Here is a 20,049-nt window from a genome sequence, read left to right as displayed (position 1 = left end):
CCAGGGTGGCCACTACGCACTATTTTTTTCAACTCATCAAATGAAGAACAAAGGCCCTGTACATTAAGCTGAAGCACAGAGAAACTACCAACTCGTTTGGATACTCGATCTAAATCCGATACATACTTACTACAAACTGAAAAATGGGGATTTGATGGTGATTTATTAGACTGACCTAGGATTAAAGACTGTTTGGGGTTTATACCCCCTCCCTTCCCCGGGGAGAACTATCAGATGGGTCGATTTCTTTCTGGTGAAAGAAATTGATCTTGAATTTTGAGGTTTTTTTTTTTTTTTAGAATTATTTAGTCAAATTCGTGGATGTTGATTTATATAGCCGTCTGTATTCAAAGCTTCTTGGGCAGCTACTTGTTAATTCTTTTAATGGTCGATTGTTTCTTAAATAAAATCTAGACTTTGTTCACCTAGGCTTGGGATTAGTATCCATTATTGTCCCGAGCAATTCATTTAGGTGATTACATTGACGACTGGATTGTATCCTTATGGAAGCAAATCTCTGACGAACAGCAGAAAAACCAATTACGTTTTGACAACACTGACGATCTTTCTAAGCTTATTTACGCTGTATGTGATAGATTGAAGCAGCCAAGAGATGTGTGGTATCAAACTTTGGAGATATATGAAAGGTAAAAATGTCCTTAGGAAATTGTAGTTGAACCAAAGAGAAAAAGGGAGATTGCTTTATTCGATATTGCTTTAGTCTATATATATATATATATATATATATATATATATATATATATATATATATATATATATATATATATATATATATATATATATATATATATATATATATATATTTATATATCATATGAAGCTAAGAGAGGAAAGAAAATAATAAATGAAAAATAAAATAAAAAAAAGGTGAGAAAACGAGGATTTTGTCAACCAGTGGCAAAACATGAAGACGAAGAACGAGCAAATATTTTGACAAGGACCTCCGCCAAGTCGTCCTCAGTGCTAAAAAAAAAAAAAAAAAAAAAAAAAAAAAAAAAAAAAAAAAAAAAAAACAACTAACCTTTTGGAGTTTACTCGACAAGATACGAACAGACACTGAATGAAAGACCAAGCCGAAATCAATGAAAAAAGGATAGAAGTTTATACATTGCTTAACCAAAGAGAAAAAGAGAGATTACTTTCCCATAATTCCATATGTTTGCAAGAAAATCATATTATTCCTTAAGCATATCTTATAAAGGGAAGCCAAATAAATTCGCCTTTTGATTCTGCCAAATAAATAAATAACCCTGCTAAAATCTAGACTGACAAGGAAATACAGTTTCTAGAACGACAAATAATACTGCCTTTTTCTTACCCTCTTTTTTGACGATTTGGAACAAGTCGAACTGGTTTGAAGTATCAGTGAAGAAATAACCTAACTAAAATCATGGATTACCTTGTGTTATACTTTGGGTTCCATGCAGGGAGTTTATAGTTTGTGATAACATATTTCTGCTCAGATAGTTATATTGTAGATAGTGAAACTAGAATCCAGCAGTTGCATTAGCTATGGAAAGCAACTTTTATTATATGGTTTAGCCGAGACAAAATACTTGATGACTAGTATATTTGCTGGGGGTATGCCTTTGAACCAGTGCCCACTCAAAATCTCAATATTTTTTAAATCCTCCCCCCCCCCCCTCATGTGCACATGCTTTAATATATCATTATACGAGAAAACAAAGATGGATTCAAAAATATTGTAAAATTGGTCTTCAATATTTGAATTAAAAATCAATCCTGTCGAAAGACCGAGGGGAGGGTAAAAATAAGGCTCAGAAGATTTAGAAAACAGGGACCAGTTGAATACTAAACTTGAGAGTTTAAAATTTGACAATGTGGAAGATGGCTGGAATAATTTTAGAAAAACAATTTTTGAAGTTGCTGATGGTGTCCTAGGGAAGAAAGCTAGGACTGCAGCTAAGAATATTAGTGAAAAGGCTTTATGTTTAATAGAGAGGAGAAGGGGATTGTACAAGAGTTATCTGAGTGATAGATCATATGAAAACAAAAGGAATGCAAAGAAAGTGGAGAAAGCATTAAAATATGAACTATGGAGGTTTGTAGTGGAGGCTATGGATAAAATTGCCAAGGATCTGGAAGATGCAGCTAGACGGCATAATAGTAAAATATTGTTCTGGCATATTAATAAATTGAGAAGGAGTAGTCAATCCGGACTTGGCCCAGTTAAAGATAGGAATGGGGCCACAATTAGTGATAAGGAAAGAGTTAAAGAGAAGAGAGATGGGTGGAACATTTTGAGAATGTGCTAAACAGAGATACAGTTGCAGGAAAAGATACAGAGGAAAATGAAAAGTTTGTGATACCTTGGATGTAAAGAAAAATTTGCTTTGTGAGGAAGAATTAGCGACAGTACTAAAAGGATTAAAGACAATAAGGCTCCAGGTGGTGATAGTGTGGTAAATGACTTTTTTAAATATGGTGGCTGTGGTTAAAAATAAGCTACTGAAGATTATGAATATGAATAAAAGGGGAAGCACCTTGCGATTTTAGGAAAACCTTAGTTAAAGCTACTGTATATAGATAATATAACAGTAAGATCAAGGCTTATGGTTTTTGGCACTACATTCTCGGTGCACACACAAACAGTTTCTCCCATTTACTCTGTCATTAGCGGGTCAGTATATATTTGTCAGTCACTGAATAATGGTGCGAATTTGTATTATCCGTCATTGCGAAAGCAGAAAGAAACTTGGTTTGCCGGCGAAGTGGTTTGCGACTGTCCCATCTCACAGGTATAACTTAATTGTTTGGCTTATGTAGGATTTCTAAAAAGGTGATCAGGGGGTTGATTAAATTTCTAAAAATAAGGAAATAGTGCAAACCCCTAAAACTGGCTGCGATGACTTCCCCTTGAACAATTTATAAGTTTTTTTTTGCGCACATGTGCATATTACGAAGTAAAATTTAAGAATCAAGAAATCGAGAAACATCCCTATCAAGGAAAACAAACTAGCAAATTATTATTTTAGTTTTAGTAGTTCAAATATTTGATTATCTCCTTTTTTGAACAAAGGGGCGAACTTTTTAAAAACTTGTGTTTGATCATCTCCTTCATTAGCTCCTCAGTACTACAGACAATAAAATCAAACCAATATCAATAAACTTGTGAAAAAAGGAAGTGACTATATTTGATTTGGCTGCAAGTCTGTATTCATGCCCACCACGTTATTTCCCTTTGAGAAAAAATTGATAGAACTTTGGAACTGAAATATCAATGCAAAGCACCAAATTTCATAATCAAATGTCATCACGTTATGGCATTGTTCAAATAAAACTTGTTTTTAACTTGATTATCGTTGTAAATTCATTCTTTGTTTTTCTTTCCATTCTTAAACTAATGTTATATTTACCTTTTGCATTATTACAGCCCACTGTATATACATTTATATAATTTATATGCAGTGTTACAGCCATAACAATTATTCTTCTTTCCTTTTTTATTCTTTAATAATAATTTCTGGTCGTTTTGAGTTTGAGTTATTGTAGGCTTCTAAAGTTTAATATGGCCTTTACTTTTCTTTTAAAAAACTTTTCTTTATCGTAAAGTTTTCGTAGTATATATATATATATATATATATATATATATATATATATATATATATATATATATATATATATATATATATATACTTAAAACGAACAGAAATTATCCTGTATATGAAAGGGGCTGTCCCCTCCTCAACGCCTCGCTCTTTACGCTTAAGTTTTTTATTGTTTAAAAAAAAATAGAGTTGTGAGAAAGTCAAACGTTAGCGTAAACAGCGAGGCGGTGAGGAGGGGACAGCCTCTTTCATATACGGGATAATTTCTGTTCGTTTTAAGTTTTAACGTCGTTCCTTACTTTCAGTTAAAAAACTTGTTTTTTTAATTTGATTTTTGAACGTTTTTGAATCAATGCAGGTTTTTATTTTGGCTCACCATACACGAATAATAAAATAAAAATTGCATATTAATTTTACTTTTATTTGGTTAAATGGCTTTCTCGAAACTTGTTTAATTTTATTTACGAACGTTTTTATTAGTAATGAATATACGTAACTTACGAATTAACTTACGTAACAATATTTTATATTCAAAAATTTTTAGTGCGTATTTTAGGGGGTTCGCCCCTAGTCAATACCTTGCGCTTTAAGCTAAAATTCGAATTTTGTCCCAATTCTTTAAAAAATAACCCCTTAATCACAAAGGCCGTTAATTGGAATAAATAGCTCTTATGAAAGTACTAAAAAATCTTTAGCTTAAAGAGCGAGGTAATGACTAGGGGGTGAACCCAATCATATACGTAATACTTTCTGTTCATTTTAAGTTTTGATGTTGCTCCTTACTTTCAGGTGAAAATCTTGTTTTTTTTTATTTAATTTCTGATCTTTTTCTATAATAATGATGGGAAATCCGGCGCCTCCTCCTTAGCAATATCCCTTCCCCCATGAAAACTTCCTTTATGGAAAGATCCTCACATATAGCAAACGACCCCCCCCTCCCACCTCCCACCTACCAGAAAAAATCCCCCTGAAAACATCTGTATACTTCCCAATAACCAATACTATATGTTAACATTGGGTAAAGTTAATAGCTTTCAGCCCTCCCCCCGGGGACTTCGGGGGATTAAGTCATCATAAAAGACATAATTATCATATTTTCGACCATGCTAAACAAAATGGCTATCTCAAAATTTTGATCGGGTGATTTTGGGAAAAAAATGAGCGTGGGAGGGGGCCTAGTTGCCGTCCATTTTTTCGGTCACTTAAAATAGGCGATAGAACTTTTAATTTCCGTTCCAATGAGCCCTCCCACGATATTCTAGGACCACTGGGTCGATACGATCACCCCTGGGGAAAAAAAAAAAAAATAAACACGCATCCGTGATCTTTCTTCTGGCAAAAAAAGCAAAATTCCACATTTTTGTAGATAGATGCTTGAAACCTCTAAAGTAGGGTTCTCTTATACGCTGAATGTGATGATGTGATGGTGTGTGACATTAAGGTTCTATAGCTTTTAGGGGGTCTTTCCCCCTTTTTTCTAAAATCAGCCAAATTTTCTCAGGCGCGTAACTTTTTATAAGTAAGACTAAAGTTGATGAAAATTGCATATTTGAAATCACCATTAAAATCTGATTCTTTTGATATATCTATTGTTATCAAAATTCCGTTCTTTGGAGTTTCGGTTACCATTGAGCCGGGTCGCTCCTTACTTAAAGTTCGTTACCACGAACTGTTTGATCAGAAGTTAAGCAGGGTTGTGTTCTATACCCCTTTATATGGATAATTTTGATGGACTTTGTCTTGAAGAGCACGAGAAAGGCAATGGGAGACTACGAAATCAAATGGGAAGGAAAAAATCTCCTAGGCTTAGATTATGCTGATGATTTAAGCATCCTAGACGAAATTGTGAGCAAAATGAATGAACTTTTAGAGGTTTTGCGAGTTCAGGTTGCTAGAATAGGTTTGAAAATTAATGTTAAGAAGACTAAGTCACTAAAGCTAGGAATAAGCAAAGATGAAAAGGTGACGTTGGGCAACAAAAAGATTGATCAAGTGGGTAACTTCACTTACCTTGGTAGTATTATTAGTAAAGACGTTGGGAGCAGTGAAGATGTTAAAAGTAGAATAGCCAAGGCCCAGATTGTTTTAAAAAGGTTTGGAAGAATAGGAAGATAAGTCTGCAAACCAATTTTAGAATATTGGAAGGTACAGTTATGACAGTGGTCAAATATAGCTATGAAGTATGGGCGCTCTGAAAAGCGGATGAAGATTTACTAGATGCCTTCCAGAGATTTTGCCAACCGATTGTTCTGAATACCCCGCTGACTGACCGTTTTTCAAACTGTAGGCTGTACGAAAAATATGGTTCTATCCCACTTTCTAGGGCTATAATGAAAGAGAGTTTGAGATGGCTAGGGCACGTTCTGCGGATGAAGGATGACGGATTGTTAAAGATTGTCCTTTCAGCCAACTGTCTAGAGCTAAATGGAAAGCAGGTCGTCCTCGTCTTGGGTGGGAGAATGTCATAAAGAAAGATTTAAAGGAAATGGGAACTTCCTGGGAGGGTGTAAAGAGGGAGCCTTTAAATAGATTGGGATGGAGGAGCGTGCGTTGCTGTTTTGGCCTCAGGCTGCTTGGTGCTGCGGTGAGTTGTTAGTAGTAGTAGTAGATTATCTTGAAATATAATGATATCTGTGATCGTATTTGGGTTCTGACTTGGAGGGGGGAGCAGGACTCGAAAATGATGCAAATCATTTAGATTTCTGTGATTTATTGCGTATGCCGTTCCAACACTTAAATTTGTAAACAAAAAGGTTTAAAAAAAGGATTAACTCCCATCCCAAGCTTTCTTAGCAACTCTTGGTGGAAATATTCAATTTTTGGTGAGACTTGTATATTATTTAATATGCAAACCATTTTCTTATAGGGGGAATTCAGTTTCTGTTAAACACCATCGAAACACTGACTACTTCTTTTCATAAAGTTTATGCAATAAAATTTTATAAAACTTATTGTCCTTTCGAAAAATCTTCGAGATGAACTGAAAGCTACGTTTTGACAGAAGACGATGCATTTGCTCCTCCCCTGTCCAATAGGCTGCCCCCATAGGGAAAACATATCTTATATTTGTACCACTGTAATTCTTTTGTAACAGATTCCCTCCTTCTTTTTAGGTTCATGTCGGAATTATATAAAACTTTAAATGCCCATGTTCAGGGTTCAAGTTGCAAGAAAGAAGAATGGAGGAATATCATTGGCAAAAGCCAAGAGCAAACGCTATTAAGGATAGTTTCGTGTGTCCAAATAGCATCGAAAATGAATTGCACTTCTCGGGTAAATGTATTTTTATGTTTGTAATTTTTATGCCAGGACCGCCAATCGGGGGTGGGGCAATAATCAACTAAGGGTTTTGAGCCCCCCCCCCTCCCTAAATTACAAAATTGATTTTTTTTTCTCTTTTTTATTACCATTGAAAAAAATCGGTAAAATCGAAGAAAAACAAATTGGCCCCCTGCAGCTCAAGTGGTTCATGCATTAACGCGCTGTAAACTGGTTTCTTTCTCCAGTTTATTTCAACTTAGCGTGAGAAAAGACAAAGAGAAGTGATAGAATAGATGGGAAATATATAATTCGGGCTATTTGCACATTAGGGAGGGATGTGGTAAAGTATTGTGACAGTGTGAAGTCAGAAAAAAATTCTTACTTCATAATATCAGAATAATTGTAGCTAACACATTTTGCATGCAGACCCGCGATACTTTACCCCCCCCCCCCCTAATGTGCAAATATATAGCCCGAATTTGTTTCCAAAATATTATTTTTTTATCATACTTAGGTATATTTTACTAGGATTAACCTAACTTCACTTCTTGAGCTACTGGGAGTATATCATACAAGTACCTTTTTCCAGAATTGATGACTTCAGACGTATACTATTCCATGGTGGTACAATGTACTACGGCTCCAAGTCATAATATTTTCTTATACTCATGTCCTAGTTTTTCCTCTGCACTTCGCTTAAACAATATGATGTTAGTTTTCTCCAAGCGCATAAATCAATGTGTGTTTTCCTTCAATGAGAATAAAATAGGCTCTTGATACAATTCGTCTGACTTTATATAGCCAGATCTTATTGTTTTTTTCATGTGTTTTCTCTGGTGTACTAGTCTCTAGTAACACGATGTTTCCTTTCTCTAACCTCATAAATAATCTTAGTCAACCTTTGATTAAAAAGATGAAATATAAATTTTAAGCAAAAAGTATACCTAGCATAGAAATATACAAGACAAGCAACTGCAAAAACACAAAATAATAGGGACAGAAATAACTAGGCAATGGTCATTTATCCATCATAGCAAAACGGTATTAGCAACATCATTAGCGCAAATTAATTAGGATAAATAGTGTCGAGTTAAGAGCAATTTATGGCAGCAATTGTTTATCGGTATTATAAGGATAAGGTCTTGGCAAGCAGACATTTGACATATTGATAGCCCTGCCAAAGTTTTAGCAAAAATTGGTAAATTGCTAAGTACAAATGACCAAGCAATTTTGCTATGTTAATTTTGACGGAGACGTGTGATATCTGAGATACTAGAACTCCACCCACTGTGTGGAGATCTTGATGGAGATATGTGATATTCGAGATAGTAGAACTCCAATCGCTGTGTGGAGATTTTGATGGAGATGTGTGATATCCGAGATAGTAGAACTCCACCCGCTGTCTTGGAGGCATTCATCGTTAAAAGAATGGCATCCTCACTAAGGCCAAGTTCTTACGGAAGACTGTAAAGTTGTCAAGAAATATGACCAATCGATGTCGCTACAGGATTCTGGCAGGTGTTTCTAGTTGAAAAAGAAATTCTCTAAATTCTCCCTGGACACTTTCTGTGAACAAAAGACTCCTTTGATTACCTCTCCTAAAAAACACTACAAATAGAACATTTGAGGCACATTGTAAACAGGAAGCTCCAAATACTATCTATTCGATTGGACTCAGTTGAAGAACTTAGCTGCTGGAGAACTCAATTTTTATTCATAGGACTCTTCTTGCGAAGAGTCCTATGTGATAGAATCATTGATAGGTGTAACCGCATCGCAGTCTGAAGAGGGAGACGCGCCCTTAAAGTTCGGGGACTTAACGAGAGCTTCAAGCAACCCAAAACTTTACTTTGGATATTTTTTTTTTATTATAATGATTTTTATCCTTTTCACTTTTTTCTTGTAAAAATCGCACCTTTACATTTATCTAAGCACCTTTACTATATCTAAAGTTGTGACATTTTTTATGTCTGAAGCACTGTATAAAAATAATTAATAATCTGTAAAAATAATCTATTAATTAGGCACTGTAAAAATAATCTATTAATTAGGCACTGTAAAAATAATTTATTACTTATATACTGTGGTCTGAAGTCTAGATTAGTTTATTTGATAATGAAAAGATATGAATGAAAAGATATTTAAAGGTGATAAATGAAAAGATATTTAAAGGTTTGTTACGAAAAAGGTTATAAAACACGGCAAAATTTACCATTTTATAGAAAAATAATGGCCTTTGAACATTTGCGTAGTAGCAGAGGTATCTTCCTTATGTTGGCATCTAATTTACAAACAAATTAAATATTTAATAATAAATTGTAAAAAATTCCTTGAAAATTCTTAAAGCTTACATTGTTATTTTTAGTGTGTTACAAAAGCGGATGCTCTAAGTATAGTGAACAAAGGTCCCAAGCAGTTTCAAATGGCATCAATTGGAAAATCTGAGATCAGAGTGTTAGAAACGCTCAAGTTTAAACTGAAAGCTCCATCGCTCCTAGATTTTTATGATATCACTTTTGGTGCTGTTGCTATGCAGATGGAGAATCTTGGTGGAGCCACTTCTAACGGTATTTCTGATTTTCTTTTAATATGTGGTCTTTTCCAAGTTTTATTGGATTCTGCTTAAGCAGTGTTTGCTAAAACTTAACTGTAAAAAAGCTTTTTATAAGTTAGATTTTTATACTTAGCTGAAAAAAAAACAATTATTATACCGAAAGCACGTTTATATAAAACGAAAAAAAAATAAAGCGTACTTAAATGAAAAGTTGTATCTCAACGCAATATTGTTTTATTTGTTGGCATTCTATTCCTTTGTATGCGTTTTATTTTGTTATCTAAGGATAGACTTTTGATACAAGTTTATTAAATCTTATTCTACCATTGTTGCAAAAATCTCGACTCTCAGAATTATATCCGACATTTTATTTACAACAGTATAGTTACAACAGTAATTGCGGGGAATTTAGTTTGGATTGATACTGATAAAAAAAAAAAAAATTGTGTGGTTAATTCAAGATTGGAAATTTTTATTGAAAGAAATGTATATTTCTGAATTGACTCGTGAACTTGTATTTTATATTCGAATCAGTAGAGTTTGCTAGTTTATCACGACAACTTTTTCTCAAAATTTAGGCCATATTTATTATTCAGGAGCCAATTTCCGTAGGTCCCAACCTCCTTGAGGCCTTATGATTTGCTCATAAATTCTAATAATGTCTTATTTTGCCTCTTTTATCTGCTGCTACTTAAATAGGTGCCATGCAGTAATAAAGCTACAGCGCTCTCTAGGATGAAATTAAGCCTATAAGAAGAGACCATGGTTTTTTGAGTCAGAGATTTGATGTAGTATCATTGGCAAAAAAGCACACAGAAATGTAGCAGGCTTACACTATCTCCAAGAGGAGATACCCTGCACTGAGTATTTCCAAAATAGGCTAATCAGACTTGGAATGGTCCTCCAAGGGACTTCAACCTTTAACGCTTGATAAAAAAACGGAAAAAAATTAAGAAATCAAGAAACGAGGGGGATTTAAATAAAACAGGTATTTCACCAAGGATCTCCGTCAAGTCATCCTTTGGACTCGACACAAAAAAAGATCATTAAGATGTAACGAGACAGAGAAAACACGTTTTATCAAACTCCATGTATATCCAGTGTGGTCTTAGAAGTATTTACTTCATCCCTTGGAAATTGTTTGTTGATTTCTTCCAGAGGAAATAGAATCGATATTTCCAGAGGAAATAGAATAGACGTCCCTAGAAGAAAACCCTGAGTAAAAGCAAGTTAATTAGTGTCGTAACAGCTCCTAGATTCTACGCGGGTGAGTGCTGCGAAGGGCGTTATAAAAAAAATAATAATAATGGCCGTGGCAACTCAGAAGATAGTATGCAGATTATATTTCAATTGCCTGTAACTCAATGTAAAAAAAAAAAAAAAATAACCTTCTACTGTATAGGGAAACCCCTAACCTCCCTCCTGGATCTTGGCTGTGAGCTAGTTTTTCAACTGTATAAATTATTAAGGCCATAAAGATACTAGCTAAATTTATTCTCAGGGGCGCCAAATCATGAAAATGTAATTAAAACAGAAAGTTTTCCCCAGTAATGTCAGATAAAGATATTTATCTAATTACAAAGAGTTTGCTATGAAAGAAATACAAATACAAGGCTCCTGATTTAATGATTTAATTAAGGATTCAATAGTGATTTAACAAGCATTTGTTTAACGAGTTTTAATAAAGAAATGGGGAATCCAAAAACTCTAATTATTTCCCTGAATGTATGTAGTTTATGTATATATTTGCGCCTCCCCAGAATCTATAACCAGCAGGGGCTTCCCGAGACTCATTTTATTCGGGGGGGCGATCTTCGCAAATTTTACCGAATCGCTACCTGATTTATGTCGAATTTTCTACAGAAATCAAGAATTTTGCTAAATTTCCGCAAAAATTTTCGCCTTCGGCGAAAATTTTACCGAATTCCAAAAAAGTAAAGGGGGGGGGGCCCCTCGGGACGCACTGATGACCAGTAATAAAGCTAGTGTGTTGCAGCAGTAACGTCCATCTCGTGTTTTTGTAGGAACACTTAGTTATCAATTATGCCTAGGAAAGAAAAAATTAATGGACAGTAAAACACAATTACGTGCATGAAATTATTCAAGATAGGGTGATGGGAATGCAAAATGTATTTACGTCATTCAAAAGATCAGTTGCTTTTACAAGGAGGGTTTTTGTTTCAGGACTAGGGTGTGGCAAAATTTTTATTCTTATCATAAACTTCAATTTCTTAGTGATAAAAGGAACTTTATTGATGGTAACTGCAGAGCTCAGTGCAGAAAGAACAGTAAAATAAATTTGGGCCTTTCAACTGTTATTAGAGACTAGCAGCTGATAGTTCAAATAAGGGCTTTCTAAGATTGAGATATTGTAAAATGCAATTTTCTTATCATCAGCACAAATTTCCGCCAGCGATATGAGATATACCACATTTTTCAAGCTAATGGGCTGAAAATATTATTACTAGGGCGGACTCACCAAACTCAGTCGAACCTCAGGCCACAAGGGCCCATTGCTTTAACACACCCCCCCCCCCCCCCAAAAAAAATACAATAAACGAACAACTATTTTGGGACTAGGGACAGATTTATTCATCCATATCATATTTACTGCCAGCTGTCGGACCTTACCCTCTACAATTATACCCTCAAGCTTACTCAAATTACTAAATGTCTCAAGCTGGTCGGTAATACTGGCTCAACGACACAAGAAGTTTCGGCAAAAATTGGACAGGGAAGTGGCGCCTTTAACAGGCTTCGAAAGGTATGGCGGTCCCAAAATCTCTCTCTCCGCTTGAAACTTTGGCCTTTTAACAGCAAGGTGCTGCTTGACTCTTTTATGCTTCGGAGACCTGGTGCCTAAACCAATAACAATATAGATGAATTCATACTTCAAAAACACGTGCCTTCAAAGAATATTGAATATCAATTGGACCTAGAAAGTTACAAACCTGTCAGTTCGAGATGCGACTACACAACCACTTGTGACCAACATCATCAGAGTGCTTAGATGGAAAAACGTAGGACATATCCTACGAATGGATGGCCAGCGACTTCTGAAAAGGATCCTTTGCTGGCAAACAACGGGCACCTGTCGCAGGGAAGGCCAAGGAATACACAACGACACAGTTACTAGACTGACCAGCCTTAACACTTTTATCCATCCGAGTGCGAGGATGTGTCAGCTGCAGCAAACCAATGGAATGATTAGATGCTCTTCCTCGATGCCCTCGGTGCCCTTGGCGGCACAGGCTGAAATAAGGTCTAAGGTAATGTCTATCCAGTACGTAATCCCGGATGGAAATTCTTCTATTAGATACCTTCTCGTGTCCACAGCCATCTGACACCATTGGCATAGGGAAACAGCTCTTCCGAAGGGACTGAATTTAAGTTCGTTAACCTGAAATATCGGTTGACTAAAAATCTCACCCTATGTTGCAGTCAACATATTCACTATAAATTAGAAAAAAAAAACACGTTTTTAAATTATTTATGACAGTGGCCTATATTCTGTGGATCTTAGGCTTGTCCCGGATGTATGTTCTATGCCATTATATTATCATTGTATCATAACCATTCTTTCGTTTGAATGTCTTTTTAAAACTAGCGAAAATATCATAATTGTTTTTCCATGTTTTATCATTTCTATTGCTTCCCCTCCCCTCCTTGGCCTAATGTTAAAATTAAATCAAGCCTAGGTGTCCAGCTATACGTCTACGGTCCATGAATAGGTGGTGAAGATCGCTTCAGTAAGAGTTGCTTTTTATAATTTCAAAGCTTAAATATTTCAGACTTGAAGGAGATTTATAACATGGGTGTAGAGTATTTAGATTTGGTTCAGTTTCAGAAGAGTAAGATCTACCGTGACTTCTTTTCCGAGCTAGTTGGGGAAGGCGTTGAACCCAGTCAGGAAGCTAAGTAAGGATTGCGTTTCTTTGAAACTTCCATGTTGATTTTTTTGTGTTAACAGTCTGTTTTTTTAACTAATAGGTATTTTTGTTAAGATTGTACATGACTACAAAACTAAATATCTGAATCTATATAAAAAAAAATCATTCAAACCAATACGTTTGGTTGGGCTGTTTGTATATAATTTATAAAATACAAAATACCACCTGCTGACTCCCAGAAAAATTTCTATTGTATTTAATAGATTTCGTCTGACGTCTCCGAAAAGTTCAAGGATTTTAAGTAATTACCAAAGCCAATCTAATTTAACTTCGTGTTCAGAAATTTAAATAATTATTAATAATTTGAATGGTATTATAGAACTCACGAAATAACGTGGAAAATTCATGAAATAACGAAGTAAATAATCCTAAATCAAACAAAGCTGAAAGTTATCAATATCGTATTTCCCGAAAATGTACGATAAATTGTCGAAGGTTGTCAAAGTAATACCGATTTTGCTTTAAACTGAATTTGCTTAATGTACACTCAAAAGCATACATCTTGTACGATTTACTATCGTTGTGTTAATTGCTAGTAGGCTATGTACCATTTTTTGCTTTCGAATCTGCTCTAAATCTATTTACCAGAATTAAATACAATACTTGGGTTAAATGAATAATGAAGGATATGAAAAATTTGAAATGGAGACTTCAGAGACCAAAAGAAAAAATAAGCTATATAAATAAGTGAAAGTAAGTAATGATTGCAATAAAATAAATAATTGAAAGAGTAATAAAGAATTAAGAAGATTTTTTAATGAAGCAATAGTAGCCTTATGGATGATATAATCAAAAAACATAAATAGTAAGAAGGAATCTTTTGTAAAAAAAAAAAAAAAAAAAAAAATACTGGTTCTTCTTTTATTTCAGCTTATTCAAGCAATTTAAAATGAAAATAAAGTTTGATAGTAAAACTTAAAACTGTTCTGTAACATGGATAGGACTGGTGCCTACTGCTCTATACGATAAAGTTTGATCTGTGCTTCACTGAAAGCATTTTAGTGTGGGTGGTAATTGCAAGTGTTTTATTTGTCGATAGACTTTAAAAAAAAAAACTGAACCAAAAATTGTGTCGCTTAAAAAAAAGGTGGATAAATCATCCCTTTGATTTTTTTGGAATTTTTGTAAAAAAAAAAAAAAAACGTTATTTTCGTCATATTGCTCTTGTGTAAGAGCCATCGTTCTGGAAGTATTGAAACAAAAGTCAAGCTTTAACTTAAATACTAGAGAATAGATGGAGTGGCAGCCCCCTCCTTTATATATAGGATCATTTTGTTCGTTTCAAGTTGTAACCTCGCTAATTGTTTACATTTCAGTATTTCTTCCTTGTTTGTTTTAATTTTATATTCAGGATTCTTGTAAGTATGAGGTAGCTGCGGTCCTCCTCAATGTCCTGGTCTGTATACAAAAGTTTAACTATGAAAAGACTTAACAAGTTTAACTTTTGTATAATAAGACTTAACAAGTTTAACTTTCGTATAACAAGACCTCGAGAAATTGAGGTTTGTTTTTGTGCAATTCTTTATAGAAATGTTAGAATTACCCTAGATAAGAAAAGGTTCTTGCCCCCCCCCCCCATTTAACCCCACTACCTAGCGGCCCCGCATCAGGAGTGGATAGAACTTCTGGCCGGGGGGTACGACATTAGGCTATTGTCATTTAACATTTCCAAAGATTTCGACTGAGTATGGCACCCTGGCCTGCTAAAGAAACTCCATACGTACGGTGTTCATGGATGTCTGTTAAGAATGATTGAGAGCCTTCTTTCAGATCATCACTGCGGGCTGTCCTCGACGGGTTTATTTCCCGAGAATATTCAGTGAAAGAAGGGTACCCCAGGGCAGTGTCTAGGGACCTACACTCTTCCTTATCCACATAAATGACATAGGAGACAACCTTGCAAGCCCTCTATATTACATTGCCGACGATACCACGACACACTCAGCCATTCCGAAACACGAAGACCCAACACAAACCTCCCTTTCCTTACAGATGGATCACTATAAAATTGAAAGTGGTTTGATACATTGATCATCAAATTTAATACATCGAAAACAAAGGAGCTTCTGATTACCCGATCAAAGGTGCCGCGTGGATACCCTAGTTTCATTTTCAAAAATGAAACTGTAAAGAGAATGATAATGAAAGAAATGAAAATGAAACGAGCTTCGTCTAGTGGGGATTCATTTCTCAACCGATCTTTCTTGGAATAACCACCTTCATCGGGTGAGAACCTCCTGCGATCCAGAAGATCCAGAATATTGCAAACAGGGCGGGCTGTGCCTCTACAAATGACTCGCTCCAGCCTCTAAATAAAAGGTTTGATGTAGCGTTGATGGCTGTTTTCTACAAGTACATGAATTCGCCTCCTTTAAACGAGCTCTCTCGCATTTTTCACCCTTTCGTCCAACCGACAAAGCAGACGTGAAGGCACGCAGCTCGATCCAATTATCTAAAGGAGGACACGCCAAGAACCGAGCACTTAAGGAAGAGTTTCATCCGGCGTTGCACTTCTATCTGGAACGATCTTCCTGGGGATGTTATTCCTGCAAATCCCGGAAAATCTGTTGACTCCTTCAAAAGAAGGTTCAACAGACATTTAAAACCTCGAGGTTTCAAAATGAGGTAATTGGATAGCGGCATATCAGATACTTTTAAGTACCTTACGCCGTGAATATAGGAACAAAAAAAAACTAATATTTCTGTAATTGGACGAAAGTTGTCAGCCCCTCAGCAATATTTTCATTAAAAAAATTGGATTTGAGATGATTCTGAATATCTAGAATTCATTAAATTTTAGATTATGCATAAATTTAGAAGCCGTCCTAGCCGAGTTGCTAGCGCATTAGAATTGAGACCCTTTGTATCTGAGGACAGTAGTTCAAGTTCGGGTGTTGTTGATTAATTGGTCTAAACGGTAGTCAGTAGCGAGACTCTGTAAGCTCAGCCAAAGCCGAACCAGTTCTAAATGGGTACTTGGAGATATCTGGGGAAGGTAAATAGGATGGGTGTGCGAAAGCACAGGATGACAACCCCCCCCTCCCCCATTGCACTTCCTGGCTGAAGGGCACTGAAACGGAGATCAGCAAATCTGGTAGAGATTGTAAAATCCAATACCGTATTACCGTATTCTTTACCCATTTTTTTTTACCTTTTTATAAAAAGTCCCACCGTAAATACATTAGAAGCTTTTCGATGCTTTTCGATGCTTTTCGAAATAATTCTAAATATCTAGCGTTTCCCTTCTTTAAATGCTTTTCCCTTCTTTAGATACTTTTCGAAATAATTCTAAATATCTAGAATTCATCAAGTTTGAAGTTATCTACAAAAAGTTCTATAAAATGTCTCACCGTAAATACATCAAAAGAATTATATTTTTCAGATAATTCTATTTATCTAGAACTTATTAAGTTTTGAATTTATCTATAAAAGGTTGTGAGCCTGAGAAAATGAACCCAATTTTAGAGAACAGGATGGAAACGTACATAAAAGGGGAAAATATCCTGATAAAAATAGTCACACCATTGACCCCCATTCCAAACCAAATAACCAGGACTCGAACCTCTGTCTTCATGCTTTCAAGTCCAGAGCGCTAACTACGCGGCTAGGACGACTCAAGTAGTTAAAATTTAAGATAACCTTCAAGGATCAAACAGCTCGTAGCAACAGACTTTCACTAAAGAAGCCTTGGTAAAGTAGAAACCAAAACTAAAGAACGAAGTTTTGATTACAATAGCATATCTGCTGTTTATGCTGATCCTGAATATCTAAAATTTATTAGTTTTTCAAATATTATTCAGTATTAGTGTGTGAAAGTATGTGTCATTTTAGAAAAAGATGTAAACTCCCTCAAACATGCAGGTAATGTTGATGAACATTACACGATGAAATTCGACATGCACGAGAATTCTAAATCCACTATCTTAAAATTATTAAATTTCTTGTTTTTCCAGAGAAAAACATGGTCAGCCTTTTTTTTTTTTTTTTTTTTTTTCCATTTGAGTGAAAATTTGAAGATGTAGCTCCATTTTTAAGTAACAAAAGAGATCCGACAACAGATCTCTATGGCCCCATTTGAGTGAAAATTTGAAGATGTAGTTCCATTTTAAGTAACAAAAGAGATCCGACGACAGATCTTTGTGGCGCCATTTGAGTGAAAATTTGAAGATGTAGTTTCCTTTTTAAGTAACAAAAGAGATCCGACAACAGATCTCTATGGCCCCATTTGAGTGAAAATTTGAAGATGTAGTTCCATTTTAAGTAACAAAAGAGATCCGACGACAGATCTTTATGGCCCCATGTGAGTGAAAATTTGAAGATGTAGTTCCCTTTTTAAGTAACAAAAGAGATCCGACAACAGATCTCTATGGCGCCATTTGAGTGAAAATTTGAAGATGTAGTTCCCTTTTTAAGTAACAAAAGAGATCTGACGACAGATCTTTATGGCCCATTTGAACGACAGATCTTTATGGCCCATTTGAGTGAAAATTTGAAGATGTAATTCTATTTTTAAGTAACAAAAGAGATCCGACGACAGAAAAGTAATAAATGTTATCCTTTTATCCTGTGAAACGGAATTTTGACCTGGACAGGGCCAATCTATTGCTGATCAAATATTCTAAGAACGATTAAGAGAGCATTTATCTAGCTTCCCAGCCTCATAAATCATACTGATGTGCGTTATACCAATGGTCCCTTAATATGTACGCGGTGCATAAAAGTGTACCCTTATTAGAGGTCGTTTACCAAATAAAATTAACTGCTATAAAGTATCCCATAGATGCACGCCATCTATTAGAATGTCGGCCAACAGATTCTTTTGTGAGGAGAGGGGTACTTAAGTCCTTAAAAAGTTTTTTAGGTCCTTTCAAACTTTTTTAGGAATTTTTCAACTTTCTATGAGATTTGCGTCAGTTGAATCGAATGATTATGGACTTTGCCTCTGATCTCCCCTCTTTAGTGAAAATGTTTATTTGAATGAAGGATGAAGTGTCCAATACGGACGTTGAGGTAACGTAAGCTCCCCACTTATTGCAGATACGTTAGTATTTTTTTGGAAAATTATATTTTATTTTGAGAAACAAATAACCTGAATGAGATTTTTGTTTTACTCTCGAACCATTTTTCCAAGGGTTCAAGGGAGCGATTGCCTTCCTCGTATTTAGCGTAACCCTTGGTATAGTATTAAAAAAGAATATTAATTAAATAACATCAACTCCTCTGTCTTTACGCTAGTTGGGCTTTTTGCTCCTGAATTTTTTTTTGAACAAATGCTCAGAAACAGGAGAGGGGTGACTGGAGTAAGGGGGACCTCTTATCTTCTAGAAAAGAACATAATAATAGGTATCTCAGAATAAAATGTTCTAGCAGTAGAAACAATAGTGTCAATTAAGAAGATTTTGAGACCCGATCTCATCTTTTCTGGATCTTGGTGATCGATAGTAATTAGTTTTGTTGCAATTACTTTTGTTGGTCATCGAAAATTTATTTATGTGAGAAAAGAGGAAATCAAGTCCCTGTCCCCGCTAATATATATATAAAAAAATCAATGATCGGCCATCTGTATGGCTTTAGTGTGTCTTTGCTCTTCTGAGTTCTTACATTAAAAAAGATATGTTTGATGTAATATATATTGGACGCAGTAATTTCGATATCGATTTAACCTTTTGAACCTCTACTTGTTTTTTTTTCTCTTTAAATTTGCTTCTTCTATGTGCTCCCGGACATAGAGTCGAAATATTCGGATTATTATTGTTTAAAGTTTGTTGTTGTTTTTTTTTTCTAATGTTTTATTTCAATTGTACCCGTTTTTTCTTCTCTCTTTAGGGAAAGTTTTGAAGTTGTAATTCGTGATCATTTTTTGATGGCTTCTGGTGTGATTCATGCGTCGGCGATGACGGTTAAACCCAGACTGGCTGGTTCAATTACAAAGTCACTATGGCAAACAGTTGGCATTGAGCCTAATGACTTTGCTGTCCTTTCTGGCTGCATTATTAAAACAGTTCTTGAATAATATTATGTTTTTGTCACTTTTTGTTTTCTTTTTTGGAGTTTCGAGATTTTGTTTTATACCAATTCGACGTTAGTTTGGACTTCTGTAAGATCTCTGTTATTTTCCCCAGGTTTTTGGAAATAAATTTGTCGCTGTTGTTACTGTTCGCTATTCACTTTTATTGCTTTTATTTGTAACCATGAAAAGAGAAAATAAGGAGGAAATGGTTAGACGCAGTGAAATTCTCATTTTCTTTCAAAAAAGTTATGTTTCCCTTAAAAAAAAAGACTGCTTTAAACGCATCGCGCGTTCCTACTATTTTTCTTACCCAAAAATAAATATATATATATATATATATATATATATATATATATATTTTAATTCATTCATTCATTAATATTAACTTTAAAAACTGTTAACAGTTTTCGGTACTTACGCATTATATGGGCCCTTCTAAAAAGTCAAGTTTTGTTAATGCTAATGAAATAAAATAAAATAGGATGAATATATAATAGTTTATAAACAAATTTGGGCTCTGTATTTGCACATTAGGGGGGGGGGGGGTAAAGCACAGCATATATTAAATACTTAACCTAGCCTAGGTACCTGCCCCCCCCCCCAAACCCCCAAAACAACAGTTTAAATATCGTAAACGCAATGAAAACCACGCTTTGCATTGCATTACTCTATAGCAGTCTCTTG

At 35.0% G+C, this 20,049-nt stretch overlaps 1 protein-coding gene across 1 annotated transcript in view; it reads left to right on the top strand.

Annotated features, from left to right (window-relative positions):
- The window catches only part of LOC148949810 (cyclin N-terminal domain-containing protein 1-like), a 44,387-nt gene extending 24,879 nt beyond the window's left edge, over positions 1 to 19,508 (top strand). Inside the window, exons 3-7 of the mRNA XM_089093109.1 lie at positions 473 to 647; positions 6,704 to 6,863; positions 9,217 to 9,418; positions 13,197 to 13,323; positions 19,182 to 19,508. Of these exons, the coding sequence (XP_088949235.1) occupies positions 473 to 647; positions 6,704 to 6,863; positions 9,217 to 9,418; positions 13,197 to 13,323; positions 19,182 to 19,368 (851 nt within the window). The 3' untranslated portion in view covers positions 19,369 to 19,508. The remainder of the gene's footprint in view (positions 1 to 472; positions 648 to 6,703; positions 6,864 to 9,216; positions 9,419 to 13,196; positions 13,324 to 19,181) is intronic.
- Positions 19,509 to 20,049: the final 541 nt, after the last annotated feature.

Source organism: Artemia sp. Qi Xiang Cuo, chromosome 8, assembly GCF_049724085.1.
Source record: "Artemia sp. Qi Xiang Cuo chromosome 8, ASM4972408v1, whole genome shotgun sequence".
In the NCBI taxonomy this organism is placed as follows: domain Eukaryota; kingdom Metazoa; phylum Arthropoda; class Branchiopoda; order Anostraca; family Artemiidae; genus Artemia; species Artemia sp. Qi Xiang Cuo.
Note: the sequence above shows the minus strand (reverse complement) of the source record. Positions and strands in the feature narration are given on the sequence as shown.